Source organism: Larimichthys crocea, chromosome I, assembly GCF_000972845.2.
Source record: "Larimichthys crocea isolate SSNF chromosome I, L_crocea_2.0, whole genome shotgun sequence".
In the NCBI taxonomy this organism is placed as follows: Eukaryota; Metazoa; Chordata; class Actinopteri; family Sciaenidae; genus Larimichthys; species Larimichthys crocea.
This window is the reverse complement of record NC_040011.1, coordinates 41,148,662-41,166,445: the sequence shown is the minus strand read 5'-3', so window position 1 is coordinate 41,166,445 and position 17,784 is coordinate 41,148,662. Positions and strand designations below refer to the sequence as shown.

General features: G+C 43.4%; 1 protein-coding gene across 2 annotated transcripts in view; it reads left to right on the top strand.

Annotated features, from left to right (window-relative positions):
* si:ch211-26b3.4 (connector enhancer of kinase suppressor of ras 2) overlaps positions 1 to 17,784 on the top strand; it is a 62,054-nt gene that overhangs the window by 34,600 nt on the left and 9,670 nt on the right. For both annotated transcript variants that reach the window (XM_027281640.1, XM_027281645.1), the window contains exons 7-16: positions 810 to 929; positions 2,880 to 2,939; positions 3,084 to 3,152; positions 6,386 to 6,532; positions 11,028 to 11,155; positions 11,282 to 11,493; positions 12,991 to 13,077; positions 13,933 to 14,141; positions 17,112 to 17,149; positions 17,262 to 17,304. In XM_027281640.1, the coding sequence (XP_027137441.1) occupies positions 810 to 929; positions 2,880 to 2,939; positions 3,084 to 3,152; positions 6,386 to 6,532; positions 11,028 to 11,155; positions 11,282 to 11,493; positions 12,991 to 13,077; positions 13,933 to 14,141; positions 17,112 to 17,149; positions 17,262 to 17,304 (1,113 nt within the window). The remainder of the gene's footprint in view (positions 1 to 809; positions 930 to 2,879; positions 2,940 to 3,083; positions 3,153 to 6,385; positions 6,533 to 11,027; positions 11,156 to 11,281; positions 11,494 to 12,990; positions 13,078 to 13,932; positions 14,142 to 17,111; positions 17,150 to 17,261; positions 17,305 to 17,784) is intronic.

The window sequence follows — 17,784 nt, the reverse complement described above, 5'->3', positions numbered from 1 at the left end:
ATTGAGATCAGGAGATTATTTTATGCAGAGTTCATCACTGTCATGCCGTTTGTGTGAATGTAGAAATTCTCTTACATGTATGTGTGTTACGTTCAAGCGTACGCGTGTGTGTTTGTGTGTTTGTGTGTGTGCGTGTGTGAAGCGACGCGATGAGGCAGGATAACCAGGGTAACCGTCTCTGTAAGCCGACTGCAGTCAGTCAGCCAAGATTAGAAGGCAGAGATGATGCTGATGATAAATTAACTTGCATGCGTGACCAAGCAGACAAATAGCCTGAAAAACAGTCAAGGTTTATTTAGAACAAGGTTTATTTATTTGCTCTGTCTGCTCAGATGCACAGGGCAGCGTAAAAGACAAACAAACTACAGCACACATAATCTAAGCACTGTGTCAATTTTTGTTTAGTTGACATGAAGGCCCTTATCTTCCTCCCAAAAAAAAAATTACAGATACCAACAAATGGAATCTGCGCTCTGTAATTTAGATGTTAGAAAATGTCAGCCGGGGCACCTCGAGGTTGGCTGGTATTGGTGATGTGTTGTTCTGTCTGTGACAGTGTCTTGTGGGCATGCCTGTGGACAGACTGTGACAGGAAACAGTTTGTGTGCCGGAGTGATGGAAGTGGCGATGTGGAACAATCTGATGAAATGATTTCTGTTTCACCTCCTCCAGCTAGGTCACAGCATCCCTCGTGGACCAAAACCAATCTCAATAACTTTCTGTCTTTCTCTTTTTGTCACTCCTCCTTTTTCTCTCTCTCTCACCCTTTTTTTTCCTCATCTATCTTTACCTCCGATTGCCATCGCCAGTGTAAGACCTTAGCAGGGATATGCGACCACATCATCTCTCTGTCGTCGGACTCTCTGGTCTCACAGTCTGCCCATCTGGAGGTGGTCCACCTTACCAGCATCATGCCCAGTGAAGGGCTGGTAAGCATGCACACACATTGTTTTTAAAGAAGCACTTATCAATATCTTCATATAAACAAATGAGCATTTGTAATCGCTCTACAGTGAGCATTTTGTCATCTTTCAGTTGATTGTTTTGGTTCTTCTGCTCTACAAAATTCATCTCTCAGCCTCATTTCCCGCAGTGGCAGCTAGCCCTGATGAAGTGTGTGTCAGTGTGAGCTACCTGCCCAGCACAAAACAGCAAAAAGACAAAGTTAGCAACTTAGTAATGAATCTAATGAAGCATTTCACAGCTAAAAAGTGAGACGCGGCTCTAAATGAATGCTAATGTTGCTCTTCATCTGTTGGATGAGTATGTAGGGCGATGTCTGCTGACAAGGTCAGTGTTTTTAGAAGATTCACATGCCTACGTGCCACTTTTATTACATATCTATACGCAACTCGTCAAGAAGCAACTTTATATATGAGCAACTTATGCTCCCATACCGTTAACCTTGTTTATATTTTTGGCATTGTGAATATTTTGGATCTGTTTTTATACTTGCTCTGCAACTATTTCCCTCCGGATAAATAAAGTTCTTTCTAATGTTCAGCTTGTTGCACTTCCCCTGAAATTACTCATCGGGGGCAAGTCTAAAGTCTCAAAAGACATATCAAAGTCAAATCACACATCTTGATAAGTAAATTTGAACATTCTCCTTTAATAGTGTTAAAATAGTGTTTTTACACACCTGAATCCAAGTCCGCTTTTGCTGTCTTATTCATTATTCATTGTTATGGGATTTTACCAAGTCAAAATATCTTTAACGGGGAAGCATTTCAATACAAATTGTTACAAATCCATGGAAAAACAACAGCTTTCATACAGAGTCAGATATATCTGCATGATGAACCTCTCTAAAGCTGAACTGCTGCTCCTCCCGGCCACTATACACCATGACATCAACATCTAAATCGACTCTCGTCCCCATCAGGGTAGCGAGAAACTTAGAGGTCGTGATAGATGACCAACTAACCTTCTCTGATCATGTCACCTCACTCGCTTTGCACTTCACAACATAAAAGAAATCAAGCCTCACTTGACTCAACGTGCTACCCAGCTACTAATACGACTCGATTACAGTAACGCCCTCCTGACAGGAGGCCTCCCAGCCTGCACAGTGAAACCTCTCCAGATGATCCAAAACGCAGTGCTGTGCCTGGTTTTCAATCAACCCAAAAGGTCACATTAACCCGCTGCTCATCGAGCTCCACTGGCTACCTGTAGCAGCCCGCATTAGATTAAAATCGCTAATGCTCGCCTACAAAGTAGTCTTTGGTTCTGCAGCGACTTACTTGAATGTCCTCATACGGGCATATGTTACCTCCTCCAGTGAATGACGCCTGGCTCTGCCATCCATTCGCTCAGGGCGATCCAAACTTTTCTCGTGTGTTGTTCCCCGTTGGTGGAACGTCCTACTTGTTGATACCAGATCTCTACTTTCAAAAACCTAATGAAGATCTCCAGCTCTTCAGAGAGGACCTCCACTCCAACACTACCAACAACTGGCCATGCTAAATCTATTCCCTCGAGTACTGTCACAGTACTTATTGCTGCACTCGCATGTCCTAGTCGCACTGTACCTTGATTGTTTCCCTTTTTTGTAAGTCGTTCGGATAGAAGTGTCAGCTAAATGACTAAATCTAAATGTAAAGGTGTCACCGATCAGTATGAGAAGTCTAAAATTGATGTAAATCATATGCTTTAGCGTTTATAGTCAACCCAATTCAACACCAGTTGAGCCTAAATATATGTTGAATCTATGGCAAGGAGTATTAAAGCTGCTCCGGAGGCTCTCAGTCGACCAACATCTTACTAAGACACCTCGTGTTCAGTTGTTTCTTTCGCGTGTCAAATCTCAGACGTAAAACAGACATCATATATTTTCCTGCGTATCGCACTGAGTCCTCCCTGTGCTTGTGTTCCAGGGGATGTATATCAAATCGACGTATGATGGACTCCACGTTATCACCGGCACCACAGAGAATGTGAGTTTTTGTTTCACTCAGTTGGAATCTTGACACCCCACCCGACTTACGATTTATGTCCTCAGATTACACAATGACACATTGAATCTGTGCCTGGATTTGTGTCTATTGTCCTTTTTCTCTTTCTAATTTCTGCCTCTGCAGTCTCCAGCAGACCAGTGTAAGAAGATCCATGCAGGGGATGAGGTGATCCAAGTCAACCACCAGACAGTGGTGAGTTCCACGTGTTTCCACTGTGCACTCGACATACTGCGAACTGTCTTCTCCATTCTGTGCTGTGTGGAGGAAGTGTCAAGGTACATGATGTCTGCCACCACCACCACCACTGCCGCCATGGTGCTTCCTGTCCTGTGTCGCTATGTAGGCTAATTAAACTGGCTGCGGGAGCAGATTAGAGGATGATTGTTACAAGACCTTTGTTCAGTCCGGCGTGATTGTCAGCTCACTCTTTCTGGAATTTGTTCCCATTGTCACAAGAAACCCCCGAAGGTGGCGTGCGATTTTGAAATGTGAACTCATGTTCCACTTTTCAGAGTTGAATAAGTTGTATTTCTGCCTTCGACACATCACATCAGAGGCAAGCGGAGGCCATTTTAAATAGGAACAGTGCCTTGTGATCGAGTGCGCTTGTCTACTGCCTGTGCTGTCAGCTCTGGCACAAACGATTTGTTCCGGCGTTTATTTGAGATTTCTGAGCACTGAAAAAAAAAAAAGAAAAGAAAAAAGGTTTGTGTCTGTGTGTGTAGACATCTTTTGTGTGCTCTTTTCTCCGTAAGTATTTCCCTGTACGTCTCGGTAGGTGCTGCTCATGCGAAAGGCGCTCGGGAACGACGTTGATTGACGCGTGAGGGAGCTGCGTGTTATCTCTCTCTCCCTTTCTCCCCCCTTCCTCGGGGTGACAGTGCAGATCGCACCCTGCCAGGCTCTCAGCTTCAACCCCTCATTACTCCCACAGCTAGACCCTCACCACTCTGATCCCTCACTCTGGGGGAGGAGAGATAAGCAAGGGGGGGGAGACAGGGGTGTGTGTGTGTGATGGGGAATGGTGGTCGTGCGAAGTAGTCAGGGGATGCTCGGATGAGGCAGAGCTGGGAGAGAGTTGTGGCGGAAAAAAAAGGGAGGAGGAAGTAAAGAGGGACTTAGGGAGAAGAGGAAGAGGATGAAAAGAAAAGGAGGGGAGCAGCAGAGGGAAGTCTCTAGTCAATATACTTCTTTTTTCAATCCTAAAATCGAGCTGCTGAAGAGGAAAGATGGATACACACTAGCAGCAAACTCTCTGTCAACATCGCAGCTGATAAGTTTATCTTAGCGAGGCTCCCGTATTTAAAAATTAGATTAGTGTGAATATTGAACGAACAAATTCCATTACATTATAGAATCATTATGTAGGCCTATCCCACGTATTTAGCAGCAGCGACGCTTGCCTTCATGTCTATGCATGAGCTTTTTGTTTGAGACCCACTTCAAAACCCGGGACTCGCAGTTTTTTAAGCTCAGCTTCTCTTTTGAGGTAAAAAAAAGAAAGAAAATGTGGAATTTGCTCAAATAACAAACTGATTGTTTGAAGAGGAAACATAATTATATGGAGGTAATAGCATCTGGGAAAATAATGAAGACCCCAGGGATTTGAAAAACCTCTCCAGCAGCAGTTTATGCTCTATTATTATTATTTTGGTAGGTCTCTCCTTGTTTCCCTTTGAATATTTGCATAACTGAACAGTTAAACTGGCCTGCTTACGATTTGTGGCTTTGTGTTGTGCTGTTAAAACACGCTCGTGGTGGTGGATCTAACAAGGGTTGAGAAGTTTAAAGCTTGATCGAGGTCCAGTTCTGTTCAGCTGATTCAGGATTTTCCTCCTGTTTGAAGTTTTATGATACTTTGGCATCTTTTGTTAAAGGACTAGCTTTTGGGAAATACTCATGCTTTAGATTTAGATAGATAGAAGATTGATGCAACTTTCTTATCTGTCCGTTCCACATGAAGCGACTGCCAGGAGAGAGTTTGCGTAGATACACGAAGCAGAGGTAGCTTAAAAAACAAGATATATAACGTGATAATTATTTAAATCTCTCGGAGATGGTAGGCATCTCTTTTCACATGTGGACTACCTGTTCCTCCCTGCTTCCACTCTTTATGCGACTAAAGCTATCCATCATCTTGAAGTAGCTTCATATTAAACAGAAAAATATGAAAGTGGTATTTATCTAACTCTCAGCAATAAAGCAAATAAACATGAATTAGTAACTTACGTCTATGCTGACTCGTGTTGCTGGTGAATGCGAACAGGTAACAGGCTGCTAAAAGGCTGACACAGGCTGGTCATCATTATGTCAGTAATATGCTCAGAGCAGTTCTGTGTGTGTGTGTGTGTGTGTGTGTGTGTGACAGTGGTGACCTCTGCGGACACTTCCAGTAGCTGAGATCTGTATAACCAATCAATGGCCCTGACGAGTGTTGCGAGATCTGGAGACAGGCTGGCCAGGGAACTGCGAGGAAACACTGAAGTCAGCACTCCTCCCTGAGTCTTTTAACAACCTGCTGTCATCCTTAGAACCAAACTGACAGGGAAACCCTTTATTTCAGTGTGAGACCAGTGGCACTGGGACAGTGTGGTGCATCGTGGTAGTGTCTTGCTGTATGGGTAGATACAAATTACTGGCGATGACTGGTGACGAATAAGTATAGAGTATACAAAAGCAGCATGTGGTAGTGAAGTATTTATGTACTCTGGCTATCAGGACAAACCTCTAACTTGTTACTTCAATAATTCAAATGTTTTCATCTGCCGTGACATTTTAATCCAGATCTACATCAAAGTAGACATAGTCATATTGATTTATTGATCCTTGAATCTGTGTGGTACACTCCAATACCCACATATTTATGATAAAAGGGTCGACTGCATTAAATATATGAATGAACTTTTACTCTCAGCAAGGTCTAGAATTGATTTTTTTCCTCTGTCAATAATACAATTATAGAGAAATAGTATAACTTAATACATTTGATGGCACATTTAAATACTTTATGCAACACATTTGGTGAAGATGGCCGATAATGACCTTGTTCTTGTACCAAACCTCACAGACGGATATACAGGCCTACAGAATGAACAGCTGATGTGGTAATTGTAATCATATCTTACGTAATAACACATGGAAGCGCCCCTGAGACTTCAGTGTTAACACTCGGTTAACAACATCCCCACTTTGACTCCAGCTGGAGACATTTGTTGCATCTCTATTAAAATATCCCAAAAATAAATAAATAGTGTTCAAATTGAAGCATGTGGTGTTTCAGGCAGGTAGTGCGTGGTAGTTTAATATTTGCGCGTGGTGGTTTTCCACAGCAGATTTAGTTTAGCCCCCCCGGTGCATCGTGTACAGGGTATGTGTGTCGTGGTTTGCAGCAGTTGTTTCGGTAGCCCGGTGTGTGTGCTCCTCAGGTGGGCTGGCAGCTGAAGAACCTGGTCAACGCTCTGAGAGAGGACCCGTGCGGAGTCATCCTCACGTTGAAGAAAAGGCCCCAGAACACCCTGAGCTCCACACCGGCTCTGCTCAGGAACGTCCGCTGGAAACCGCTGGGCCTGCAGGTAAACACCAGCAACACAAAGAAGCAACAAGTTGCCAACCTTACATGTAGCTCTGCACACTTCTTGTACTTACAGTTAAGGTTCTGAGTTGTATGTACACTAAACTAAGTTGTACCTCTGGCTTTATCTTTGACTCACTCTCAGCTCTTGTTTTTACCACCCACACTCTCCATTCTCCTGCTGGCATTTTAAACAAATGTTTTCAAAGGAAACTTGTTCACTGTTTGACCTTGCATCAATCCTCCTGTTGAACATTTGAAGAAATCTCTTATTTTTTTACAGCCTGCCATACTGCTGGCACAGTTCAAAGCCATTCACAAATGTGTTGGTAGCTAAACCTTCACCTAAAGAAGAGCATTTATGCATATTTTCAGATAAAGATAGCACAAAATTGAGATAGTGCAACCTAAATCTTATATTTGCGCTTCAAAATCATCTGAACTTTCTGCTCAGGGGCTCATGCGGGGCGATAAAAGGGTTCATTAACACTCACACTCACATTTATTGAGACTTAGGTCCTGACTCTCTCCCAAAGGACGTCTCCTTTTCAAAAGTGAGTACTTTTTTTTTTTTTATGTACACTACATCTAAAAAGTGGAGTGCCTGTTTGAACGCTTACAGCTCAGAGCGGGTGTACACATTTCACTTAAGGGCAAATACTTTGTAAATCCGTCACTCACTCAGAGCTTAGAAAAAAAAAATCACTCAAATTTTGGTAGTTGTGCCAACACGTGCAGAGAGGTGAAGAAAAAGAGCCAGTCTGATAGTGAGAATATGAACGCAGTTCACACGTGAGTCCATGTTCAGTGTTTTATGGATATGGTTTCTATAATGGCCTAGAAGCCATTAAACTCCTGCTGCAACTTCATCACCATCTCTGTTGCTGCCTCGTTCGATCGTCGCTCTGAGTTCCTGCCATCAGCTTATTGTTCTATTTGCCATGTGCGACAGCAGAGGATTGTGGGAATTCTACCTTGATGGGCTGCTAAGACACAAACGCGCCGCGAGCGCCTAGATCAGAGCGCCGAGATATCTGCGGGAGAAGAGAAGAAAGGAGGTGTTTTAGATTTGTTCTCTCTCTCTCAGAAAGACTGGAGCTCTTAATTATTCATAAGCAACTACAGGCAGCTCCACTGGCTCTGAAACAAGAGTCGCTACTCAGCAAATACTAGAGATAATGCACTGAATCCAAAATATTCTGCTAAACAGCCTGCGTGTGTGTGTGTGCGTGTGTGTGTGTGGGCGTGCATTTCTGGCCTTATGCATGCATGTTCATCTGTATGTGTTGAAGCAAGTGTGTTTCCTGTGCATGTTTGCGCACGCATGAAGAGAGATGTTGTCCGTTATTAATCCGCGTTTCTTTCTTTGTGAGGCGAAAGAACTGGGTCAGTGCACTCTGTATGCTCACTTTTGGATACATACTGTCCATAAGGCACTCCGGAAACAAGCACACATACAAACACATGCGCACTCATACCTCTAAGCCTGGTGTTTAGAGGATGAATCGTACGGCTGTGAAGTTTAGCCCAAATGTGGCAAACGTTCAGCTGGATTATAACTGAATCCACAAAGGAAACAATTTATCTCGCAAATCATCATGTGATTCCAGCCCCAAATCCCTGCATGGCAACCTCGTTTAGTCTGCTAAATAACAACACATATCCCTCCCCTTCTTTCTTTCTCTGTTTGTTTGCATGTGTCTGTCTCGTCGACGGTAGGACGGACTAAAGGCAAATTCGATGATCCGCTGTAATCACAGTGATGCTGGCAATGATTTTAACAGATAAGTTGAGGATTACTGTGGACGCTGCACACTGCACACATGTTTGTCTGTAAAAAACGGCACAGCACACGTATGGAGTCACTTCATGTGTGTCCACATCAGCGTCCACATCAGCGGTCACACGTGTGCCCCACATTGTCCTGCGACCACGCTTTCATAAATCTGTTATATGTTTTAGATACATAAATAATCGCTCTTTGAGAATGCGTGCTATTTTAGGCAACATGTATTGGCTGGTTTCTGTATTATTGATGAGTCAGCTGGATGGGGGGAGGTTATAGCTTCTTTCTATGTTCGTTTGGTCTATTTTTGTAACAGCTAATGCAGATTCGAATCTCTGCCAGCCTTTTTCAAAGTCACATGTGTGATCTATCTTTACTTTAATTTAATCTTTAATAATGTAAATTGGCTGGGCCGGTATTAACAGCTTGTGATTTTGTATTCATTAATCGAGCTTGTCTAAGATATTGGAGTACTGGATTGCATGTCGGTCGATAAGTAGCAAGAAATTTCAGTTTATTGCGGAAATCACAAGTTTATTTGTCAACTGTAAAATGTCCCACTTTGCATGTATCTCAATTATTATTCTGAGATATGTACTCTGTGTTTTTCTGTGAAAATCTAAGGCAGGGGTCTTCAACCTTTTTCAGCCCAAGTCACATTTTAAGCCTGGACTATAATAACTTTTATATTCTTTATTCACCTATTTATATATATATGTGTGTGTTTATATTTGATAAAATGCATGTTTATACATAATTATTACTGTTTACTAAATGCCAAGAGCTGTGCACAACATCTCTGCTGTTCACCCTCACACTCACCATTATTTGGGTGAAAATTGTCAATTATTAGGTAAAAAATTTTTGGCGGACCTCCTGCAGTACCTCTGCGCACCCCCTAGGTGTTGTCAACCCCTGGTTGAAGACCCCTGATCTAAGGTTTCTTTATCAAAAATGTTTGTTTATATATCAGATGTGTCATTATAAGTCCAGTACTGGGCAGGGTCAAATTCAGACTAAACAAAAAATGTAATCACAGAAGATATTTTGACATGTCACTGTAAGAAAAGCACTGGTTTAATTAATAAAATTAACGAAGGATGAATTCCATTAACTGCATCACTTTCAGGGTTCTGGATTGTACACTGCCACATTGTCATGACTTACTAGGAGACTTGAATAATAATATTATCGTTAGTACGAGCTGTGCTTTTCCTACAATGACAAGTCAAAATGTCTTAAACTTTTTTTATTCATACTGTTTTTAAAGTCAAAATATTGTTATTAGGCATGTTAAGCATGTTTGAGTGTGTTCGTGAGGTGCTGGGAGTGGAAATATTAGTCTGTGGAGGGTATGAGCTGTAGACTTTTAGGTATTTTGGAGTGGACGCAGCAGGGGTCAAATGGTTTAAGAGACTGGAATTTCTCCCACTGTGGCGGTCCCGTCTCTCTCTACTTCTAACCCTATTCTCCCCCTCCACCTCCCCTCCTTTCCATGCAGGCAGCAGTGGGCTGTAATCACTAAATTACTGTTTTCACTCTCGGCTCCAGTCACCACACTGCACAGCTCCCCCGCCTCGCTCTCCTTCTCCTTCTCCTGCACTCTTTCTCTCCGTCTCTCTCTCTCTCTCTCTCTCTCTCTTTGTCCTATTTCCTCCTTTGCTCTCCTCTCTCTCTCTCTCTTGCGTCCCTCTCCTTCCACCCCGTCTCCATTATTTATTATGAAGCCGTCTTACTGTAAGCTGCCTTCATGAGAGAGAAAGAGATGAAGATAGAGACAGGGCCTGGGGATGGAGGTAGTGAGTGTGGCGGGGAGAAGCGGGGGGTGGTGGTGGTGGTTGAAAGTTGGAATATGAAATGAATTTGCCTAATGCACTGCTGATGAAACGATGAAACACTGGGCTTCCTTAATAAGAACGCTGCCCGCCTCGCCATTGCTCGTGCTCTGTGTCTGCTTATCCATTCTGTCCACACACGCTCGCATCTCCTATCTAAAATGGAGCGTCCTCCTCAGACCTACAGTGAGACACCTCATTTTTCAAAATCTGGAAACCTCCTCCTCGAGGGAGAAATTGTCGGCACCGGCTACGTATTTGTCACCCCCAGATGTTCTGGCTGCGAACAAACATAATTCACTTGAAATTTTGGACGGAGTTTTCATGACATCAGAAGCGAGGCATCCTGTCCTCGCGGAGGACCCGATGACAAACGAATCTGCGCGTCCTTGAGAGTCAAAGCCGAGGCAGGAGGCCACGCTAGCTTTCCTCTTGTCCTCTCGTTCTCCTGTAGCACGGGCGAAGAAGGGAGAAGGGTGAGGAGGGAGGAAGAACGATGAGAGAGAGAGAGAGAGAGAGGAGAGGTTGTCATGGGAACAGACATGGAGAGCCATGTGTGAGTGAAGAAGCTTGAGACAAAATGACAGAATAGTGAAGCGAATGAACGTGGGAGAGGCTGCACAGTCAGACAGATATAATAATAATAATAAAAAGAAAGACAACACACACAACATGGCAGCTCTGTGGAAATAACTGTGATTTGGTGTTAAAATCACTGTCGGCTGCGGCACAAGGAAGAAATCACAGATGAAAGGTTCCCCGTCCCTTTTTTGTTTTCAGTTTTTGCTGATCTGATTCTCACTTTCTGCAGGTTGTGCCTCATCATCTTCCCAAGGTGCTCAAATAGACTCACTCTGTCCTTCTTTCTCCTCCAGCCGGTCCCCACCAGCCCCACCAGCACCTCCCCGACACCCGGTGGAACTTTGGGCATGTCCAAAATGGACGCTCCGAGCATGCAGGACGTCTATATCCTCTCTCCCGTCTCTGGACTCTACAGCACCAGGTCAGATGTTTGCACACACACAGATGTTTGATGATGGTGATTAGGTTGATTATTATGATCCCGTTGATGACACTGATGATGGCGCTGATGACAGCGACGATGACAACTCTGCTCTCCCCCCCTAAGGGAGGAGATGGGTCTGATGTCATGCGACGACATCAGCCGCTACAGCGTGAGCTCCCAGTCCGGCTCTAAAGGTTCAGAGGCAGTCAGCTACTACCTGGATCAGGACAGCGGTCAGTTCTTCTCCCTTTTGGAGGGAGATGGACCCCCAGGGCCCGACTACGACAGGGGTCGCAACACGGGGGTTCGCCGGCGGGATAAGACCCCCACCCATGGTGAGACGTAGAGCGCAATTCATCGCGTGTGAATGAGGGGCGTTTGTTTTGTAAAAACAGCATGATCTCTCCCACCAGTTTTCTCACCTTTTTTTCTCAGAACTCCTCCTTGTGTGTGTCATCACTCGCTTCATGCCTCTGCTTCTCTGTGTCTTTACCTCACGTGCACACGTCCCAGAAACACTGATCACATGCACAGAGGGTCAGTCCACAAACACCGTCTCCAGCTCCCTGTCTGCCCCACCACCTTGTGTCACCTTTGTCCGAGACAGCTTCTCCGACATCCTGTACCTACGTGGAAGACTCTCGAGGGGCCTATGATGTGCAAGGCGAGGGTCATGTGACAGGCAGAAGCACTGGAAGAGTACTTGGCGAGGGTCATGTGACAGGCAGAAGCACTGGAAGAGTACTTTATGATGCTGTAAATCTACTGTACATGGAGTAGCACCGGACAAAGCTGTGCTTGAAAGTTGGAAAAGAAAACATTTAATCAGATTTTAAAAACACATTTAAAGCCACGCAAATCAATATTTTTTAACAATATGTGAGCCCGATCCTGGTCCTGTGCAGATCTACTGAGCTTTTTAGCCTCTTTTAGCTCATTGTTTTGGATTTCAGCCACATCAGGCAGCTGTCTTCAACCAAAAAGCCACCGATAAACTGACTGTACACCCACTGTATGCTACCTGCCTCGCAATAAACAGCAAAGAGACAAAATTACTAAGGTTAGCTGGTAAACATAGTGAGAATTTAGCCACCAAAGAACCAGATATTTCTGTCAGGACCTGGTTGAGACTGAACCAGAACAAAGTGGAGTGAATATTAGATTTACATTGGCTGGGTCGTGACAAACATGACTTATAATGAATGGCAATCTTGCGCTGTGTGTGCTGGATGTCCAAATTGATGATTGTTTGCTAACTCGTTAACCATAACAACTTTAAAAGTGAACAAAAATAATGTGTTTTTAATTTAATCAGCCTCTGCACTGGCTAAAAAAATCATCCAAGGCATCTTCAAGAAAACTTTTATTAGAGGATACTCTCGAATTTCTCCATCATAGTTCAACTACCACAGAGTTTTTCTTTTCGACATGTTGATGGGAGGCCCGGCAGAATATTTAAAATATCTGACTAGAGAAATGTGATCATGAAGAAGGCACAGCTCGAACACACAGCAGTAATTTCAATCAATAGCATCAGAGCTCCTCAGGATGCGTTCAGGTGCAGTATTGAGTGTCGGTCACCTGTAGGAGTTTACAGTGAGTAGAAAACGACCTAAACAAGGCCCATGTGACCTTCGCCTTCATGTCATCGCTGTCCCTCAGGAGTCTCCTGTCCTTTTTTCCTCCCCTCACATGCACACACTTTGTCTCGCCTGTCCACCTCCCTCAGCTGTCTCCCACGCTGTCTCTCAGTCACCTCCTTTCCCAGCGACACCCCCCGCTCCTCCCTCACCCCCTTAGACGACTCTCTGACTGCTGATTGGTCGTTCCAGGTGACCTCAGGCCTGTTTCCATGCCTCCCGAATATAACTGGATGGCCGAGGCCAAGGAACCCAGCATGGGAAAGAGAGGGAGCCGAGGTACACACACACACACACACACACACACACAAACACACATACGCAAAAAAAACAACAACAACACAGGCCCTCACACGCTTAACATGAACCGGTTGGACTGGTGCCGTGCTTTTGCTCCATACATTTCAGCTCATCCTCTGGTTATCCATGGTGGTGTGGTTTGTGTGAGGATACATATCTGCCAGGTATGTATCTGGCAGAGCGACAAGTAAACATAAATGCAAGGAAATTGCATTTATACAGCCGCTCGTGAAATGATGGTATTTCTGTGTGACCAATTCAAAACAGTTTCACCGAGACTTGATCTGTATTCGAGCGAGGTTCCTCCACTCTACCGTCAGAAAGTCCATGAATAACATTAAAGCACAATACTACTGTCGGGGTCTGCCTTTCTCCTTCTCTTTCTCTCACTCACCTTTTTTTTTTTTTTTTTTTTTTTTCCACATTTAAGTATATGGATAATAAACAAATTAGGTGAGAAGCTTTTTCCTGTCCGGAGCTAAAGCAGACTAAAACTTTCTGTGACTGACAAGATTTAGCAGTGGATCCCTCCAAATCAGCATAATCATTGCAAACAGATTAGCTGTGTGTCCTCAGCTGTGGATCCATATCAGACACTACAGCTCTGAGGCACGTTTATCCTTTTCTCTGTTGGCTTTTTATCTGTAAGGGTCTATTCACCTTCATCTGTTTCCACTCTGGGGTTCTCCCTCGACTCTACGACGCTATCTCCCCTCCCTCCCTCTGTGGTTCTTTTTTTCCCCTCTGCCTGTCATCTTTACTGTCGAGCCTGTCCATCCTCCTCTAACTGCTCCATCCCTCTACACCCTCTTCCCTTTCCCCCGATACCCACAGATTCAGACAACTCCCTGCTGCGTTACCTTAGCGACGACAAGATCCTGGTGATCGAGGAGGAGCCCGAGGGTCTGGGTAGGGAGAGTCGGCGGGATTCCACCAGACGCTCCCGGCGCAAGAGCCGCAATCCCAGCAGCCCTAGCTTTCCCATCAGCCCCTCCATGCTGTCCTCCACCCTGCGCCTAGACCAGCCACCTGATGCTTTGCCTGTATGTACACAGACTCTTAAATAGGAGGTTTTAACCTTTCTACACATCAATAAATCATATTATTTTAATGTGTTCTCCTATCTATCTATCACCATATGTGTGTCACTCTTAAACTAATATTAGTCTCCAGGTGTAATGCTGTGCCTGCACCTGTTTGGGTGATATTTACTACAAACTGCAGATGTTTTAGGAAATCATTAAGCCTGATTATCAATAAGAAAAATATAGAATAATGCCAACCTTTTTCTTTAACTTGTTTCAACAGATCAAATTGAGCTAGTTTGAACTACTTTATATACAGTTAGGTAGTTTAGTCCATTTTTTTCCAACCTAGGCTTCTCTAGTGTATCACATGACACATCTCAGGGGTTATGAGATGATTAATGCAGCAGGAAAGAAGAATAAATATGTTTTGAGTCTGTCAGACCAAAGAAGACAGTGTTATTAACCACCCAGCTCAAATTTGAATGATTAAAAATATCGACAAGTTTTTGAAATTATGTGTCAAAATGATCAGTATCCAGGACTATCACCTGTTTTCAGCAACTGTTTTCCAACATATTCAATGTATTTTGAAAGAAATCTCACACAGACTTTACCAGCGTGAGTATGTAAAATCTTTGATCTGTAACTGTGTTTAAATCTTTCTTATTCTCGTCACTGGAGGAAGAGTTTATGTAGTTAATCATTCAGTATTTCTTTGCTTTTAATAGGCCTTTTTTTTTTACAGCAGACATTTTAACATGTGTAACTAATAACATTAACAATGACTCCGTTCTTATTCAAGTGTCCCGATCAGCTGTGACAGTGGGACAATACCTGGACTGAAACTGAGGCAGCTAAATGGAACGCAGCAGTCATTCATTTTAATATTCACACCTGTGCTTTTCCCACTGTGACATGTCAAAATGTCTTCTGTGGAAAAGACCCATTAGTGGCACTAAAATCATCTTCAAGGCTTTAATCCTGATTGTGCCACTTAGCTAACTGGAATAGAGTTACCTCGTTACCTCATGCACGCACACACACATCTTCTTTCGTCTTACAGTTTATGTGTGTGTCCTCTCAGAGGGGAGCTGTCTGTGGATGGAGGGTAGGTCATGATGTCCACAGGTTCACACACATTGTTTCTGTGTGTGTGTGTGTCAGGTGTAGGAGACAAAGAGAGAGAGTGAGGATGATCATTGTCATTGCAAGGTTGCCAGCTTCACAGATTATCAGACACACCGCTCTGTAACTTTGCCTCTTCTATCATGTACAAGCGTGCGCACACACACACACACACACACACACACACACACGCACACACACACACACACGCACACACATACACACGCATAGGCATACACAAACATCACACACACCGTCAAACAGGAGTGCATTTGTATGCATGGTAGCCATCTCACGACTCGTCCTAACTCATCCTAATATCCTCCATCTCCTCAGATACGCCTGAGTCTAAATAGGAGTTTATTCTGGACAAACACACACACACACACACACACACGCACGCGTACATGCACGCGCACAAACACGTATCCCTGTGATCAGGTGTATGACTCAGCATCAGCTAGACCAATTACAAACGCGAGTGACAGACTGTGCTTAAAACACGACACAGGCAAACACACACACACACACACACACACACACACACACACACACACACACACACACACACAGAGCACGTTAACAGCTTAGCTAACACCAGCCCTCTCTAACCCTCTCAGCGGCGTGTCTCTCATGGTGGTGACTCATAGCACATGAAGTATACTAACAAGCATACGCCGGCCTTAGCGGCCTGCTTTCCCCCATCTATCGCTCTCTTTAAATCTTTTCTATCAACACAATACACCAACATTTTTTTGGTGAAGTTTCATGTCTTTGTCCAGCACAGTACACAGTAAAGGTATCCTCTAATTATTCATAGCAGAACAAGTACATCCAGCTACTTGTGTTGCATAATGGTAATGTGCCTAATGGCTATGGATTGGGGCCTCCTGACCTTCCCCTGACTCCCTGAGCGTGTGGTGCTTGGTAGACCCTTTCATTTATCTGAAACAAGCTTTTTTGGGGGTTTTGTGTCCACACGTGGGGCAGAGTTTAGCAAAAAAGTTCAGTAAAATACATTTTGTTGGGACCATTGTAGTGGTGGTCAAGTTCATGGTAGTCCAAACAATTCAAATATTTCCATTTCTGTTCATTTGTGTGATTTGCACTCGTCAATTTTTGGTTCTTTTTGTACAGTTTTGTGTTTTAAACTCTCTACAATTGTATTTCAAGTGTAATTCTTTCCAAAAAATGGTTTAAACATAATAATATTTAGAGATAAATTCAACTAAGAGGATTATTTTTATATCTTTTTTGTTTTCTTTTAACATTTCCCATAGATATGGTGATAATATCACCATTCGGTGTGAAAATCTGATATTGTGAAAGCCCTACAAAACTATTAAACTTTACTGATTTTTTAATTTTTAGCTTTCTAGTTTGTTTTTTTTATTTTCATTTACCAAATTTGTCACTACTTTGCTACTTTGAGTATCTAAAAAAACTAAATGTATCATCATTTTTATTATCATTGCTAGTAGCTGTCACAGTCAGAGATGTACTGTGTGGCAAAAGAGTCATTTGGAGACATTACTCCTTGTGTAAAATTGTCTAAAGGGCTAATATCCAGGCCAGATTTATGTTGTATGTTACTGTAAAGAGGGTAACCAGCACTTTACTCAGTGTTACAACAATATGTCTACCAACCTACCAACCTCTTGTAAAGTGCACGTCAGCTATATAGGTTTTCAGTACATGTGGGTAACAGCAATACAGAAGAAACCACAGAACATATGATGTCTACAGCCCAGGCAAAAGCCACAGAACATGATCTGCTACACACAAAGGCGCATAGAGGAAGTGTGTATGTGTTCAGCCATGTAGGTCTTTAAAGTCTTTTTTTTCTTCTTCTGTCCTCAGCGAGGTGCGGACACACTGCGGGCAGACACAACAGACAGGTGAGTTTGTGTTTGTGTGGTCGTCTGTGGTTTGACCACATGCTTGCGATTGATGGAAGGAGTTGTAAGAGTCGTTTGTGGTTACATTCAATCCTGTCTCGTCGTCCTGCAGGTACTCTGGTTCAGGAAGCTCAGGAGCGGCCTCCATGAGGAAGGTAGGACAGGAGACAGTGCTGTGTGTCTCTCAGATGTTTCATAGAATATAATGAAATGTCTTTATTGTCATTGCACCTTAATACAACAAAATTTGCTGTGCATCTCTTAAAACAATAAATAACACTAATTCTTTATTTGCCTAATTATAAAGTAAACTCAAACCTCATTTTAACGAAGCAACAGAGCCTTTCAATTATGCCTACGTCAACAATCTCCTACCAGCCACATCCGTTGTTACATGAAGATCGATTGTGTCCAGATAACAGCTAAACATCTAGGCAGACAAGAATAGACGAGTTACCTGAGATTAAATCCATTCGGGACTGTAATAATTAAATAAAAGATAACAGTCGGATGAGGTAAGTTGCTTTCCATATTTAGGTTACTGTGACACAGGATGCTGTCTTAGTCACTAGCCCCAGACTCTCCTCCAAAGCACTATCAGTTGTAGCATAGAGTGAGTCATCTCAGCTGTCTAT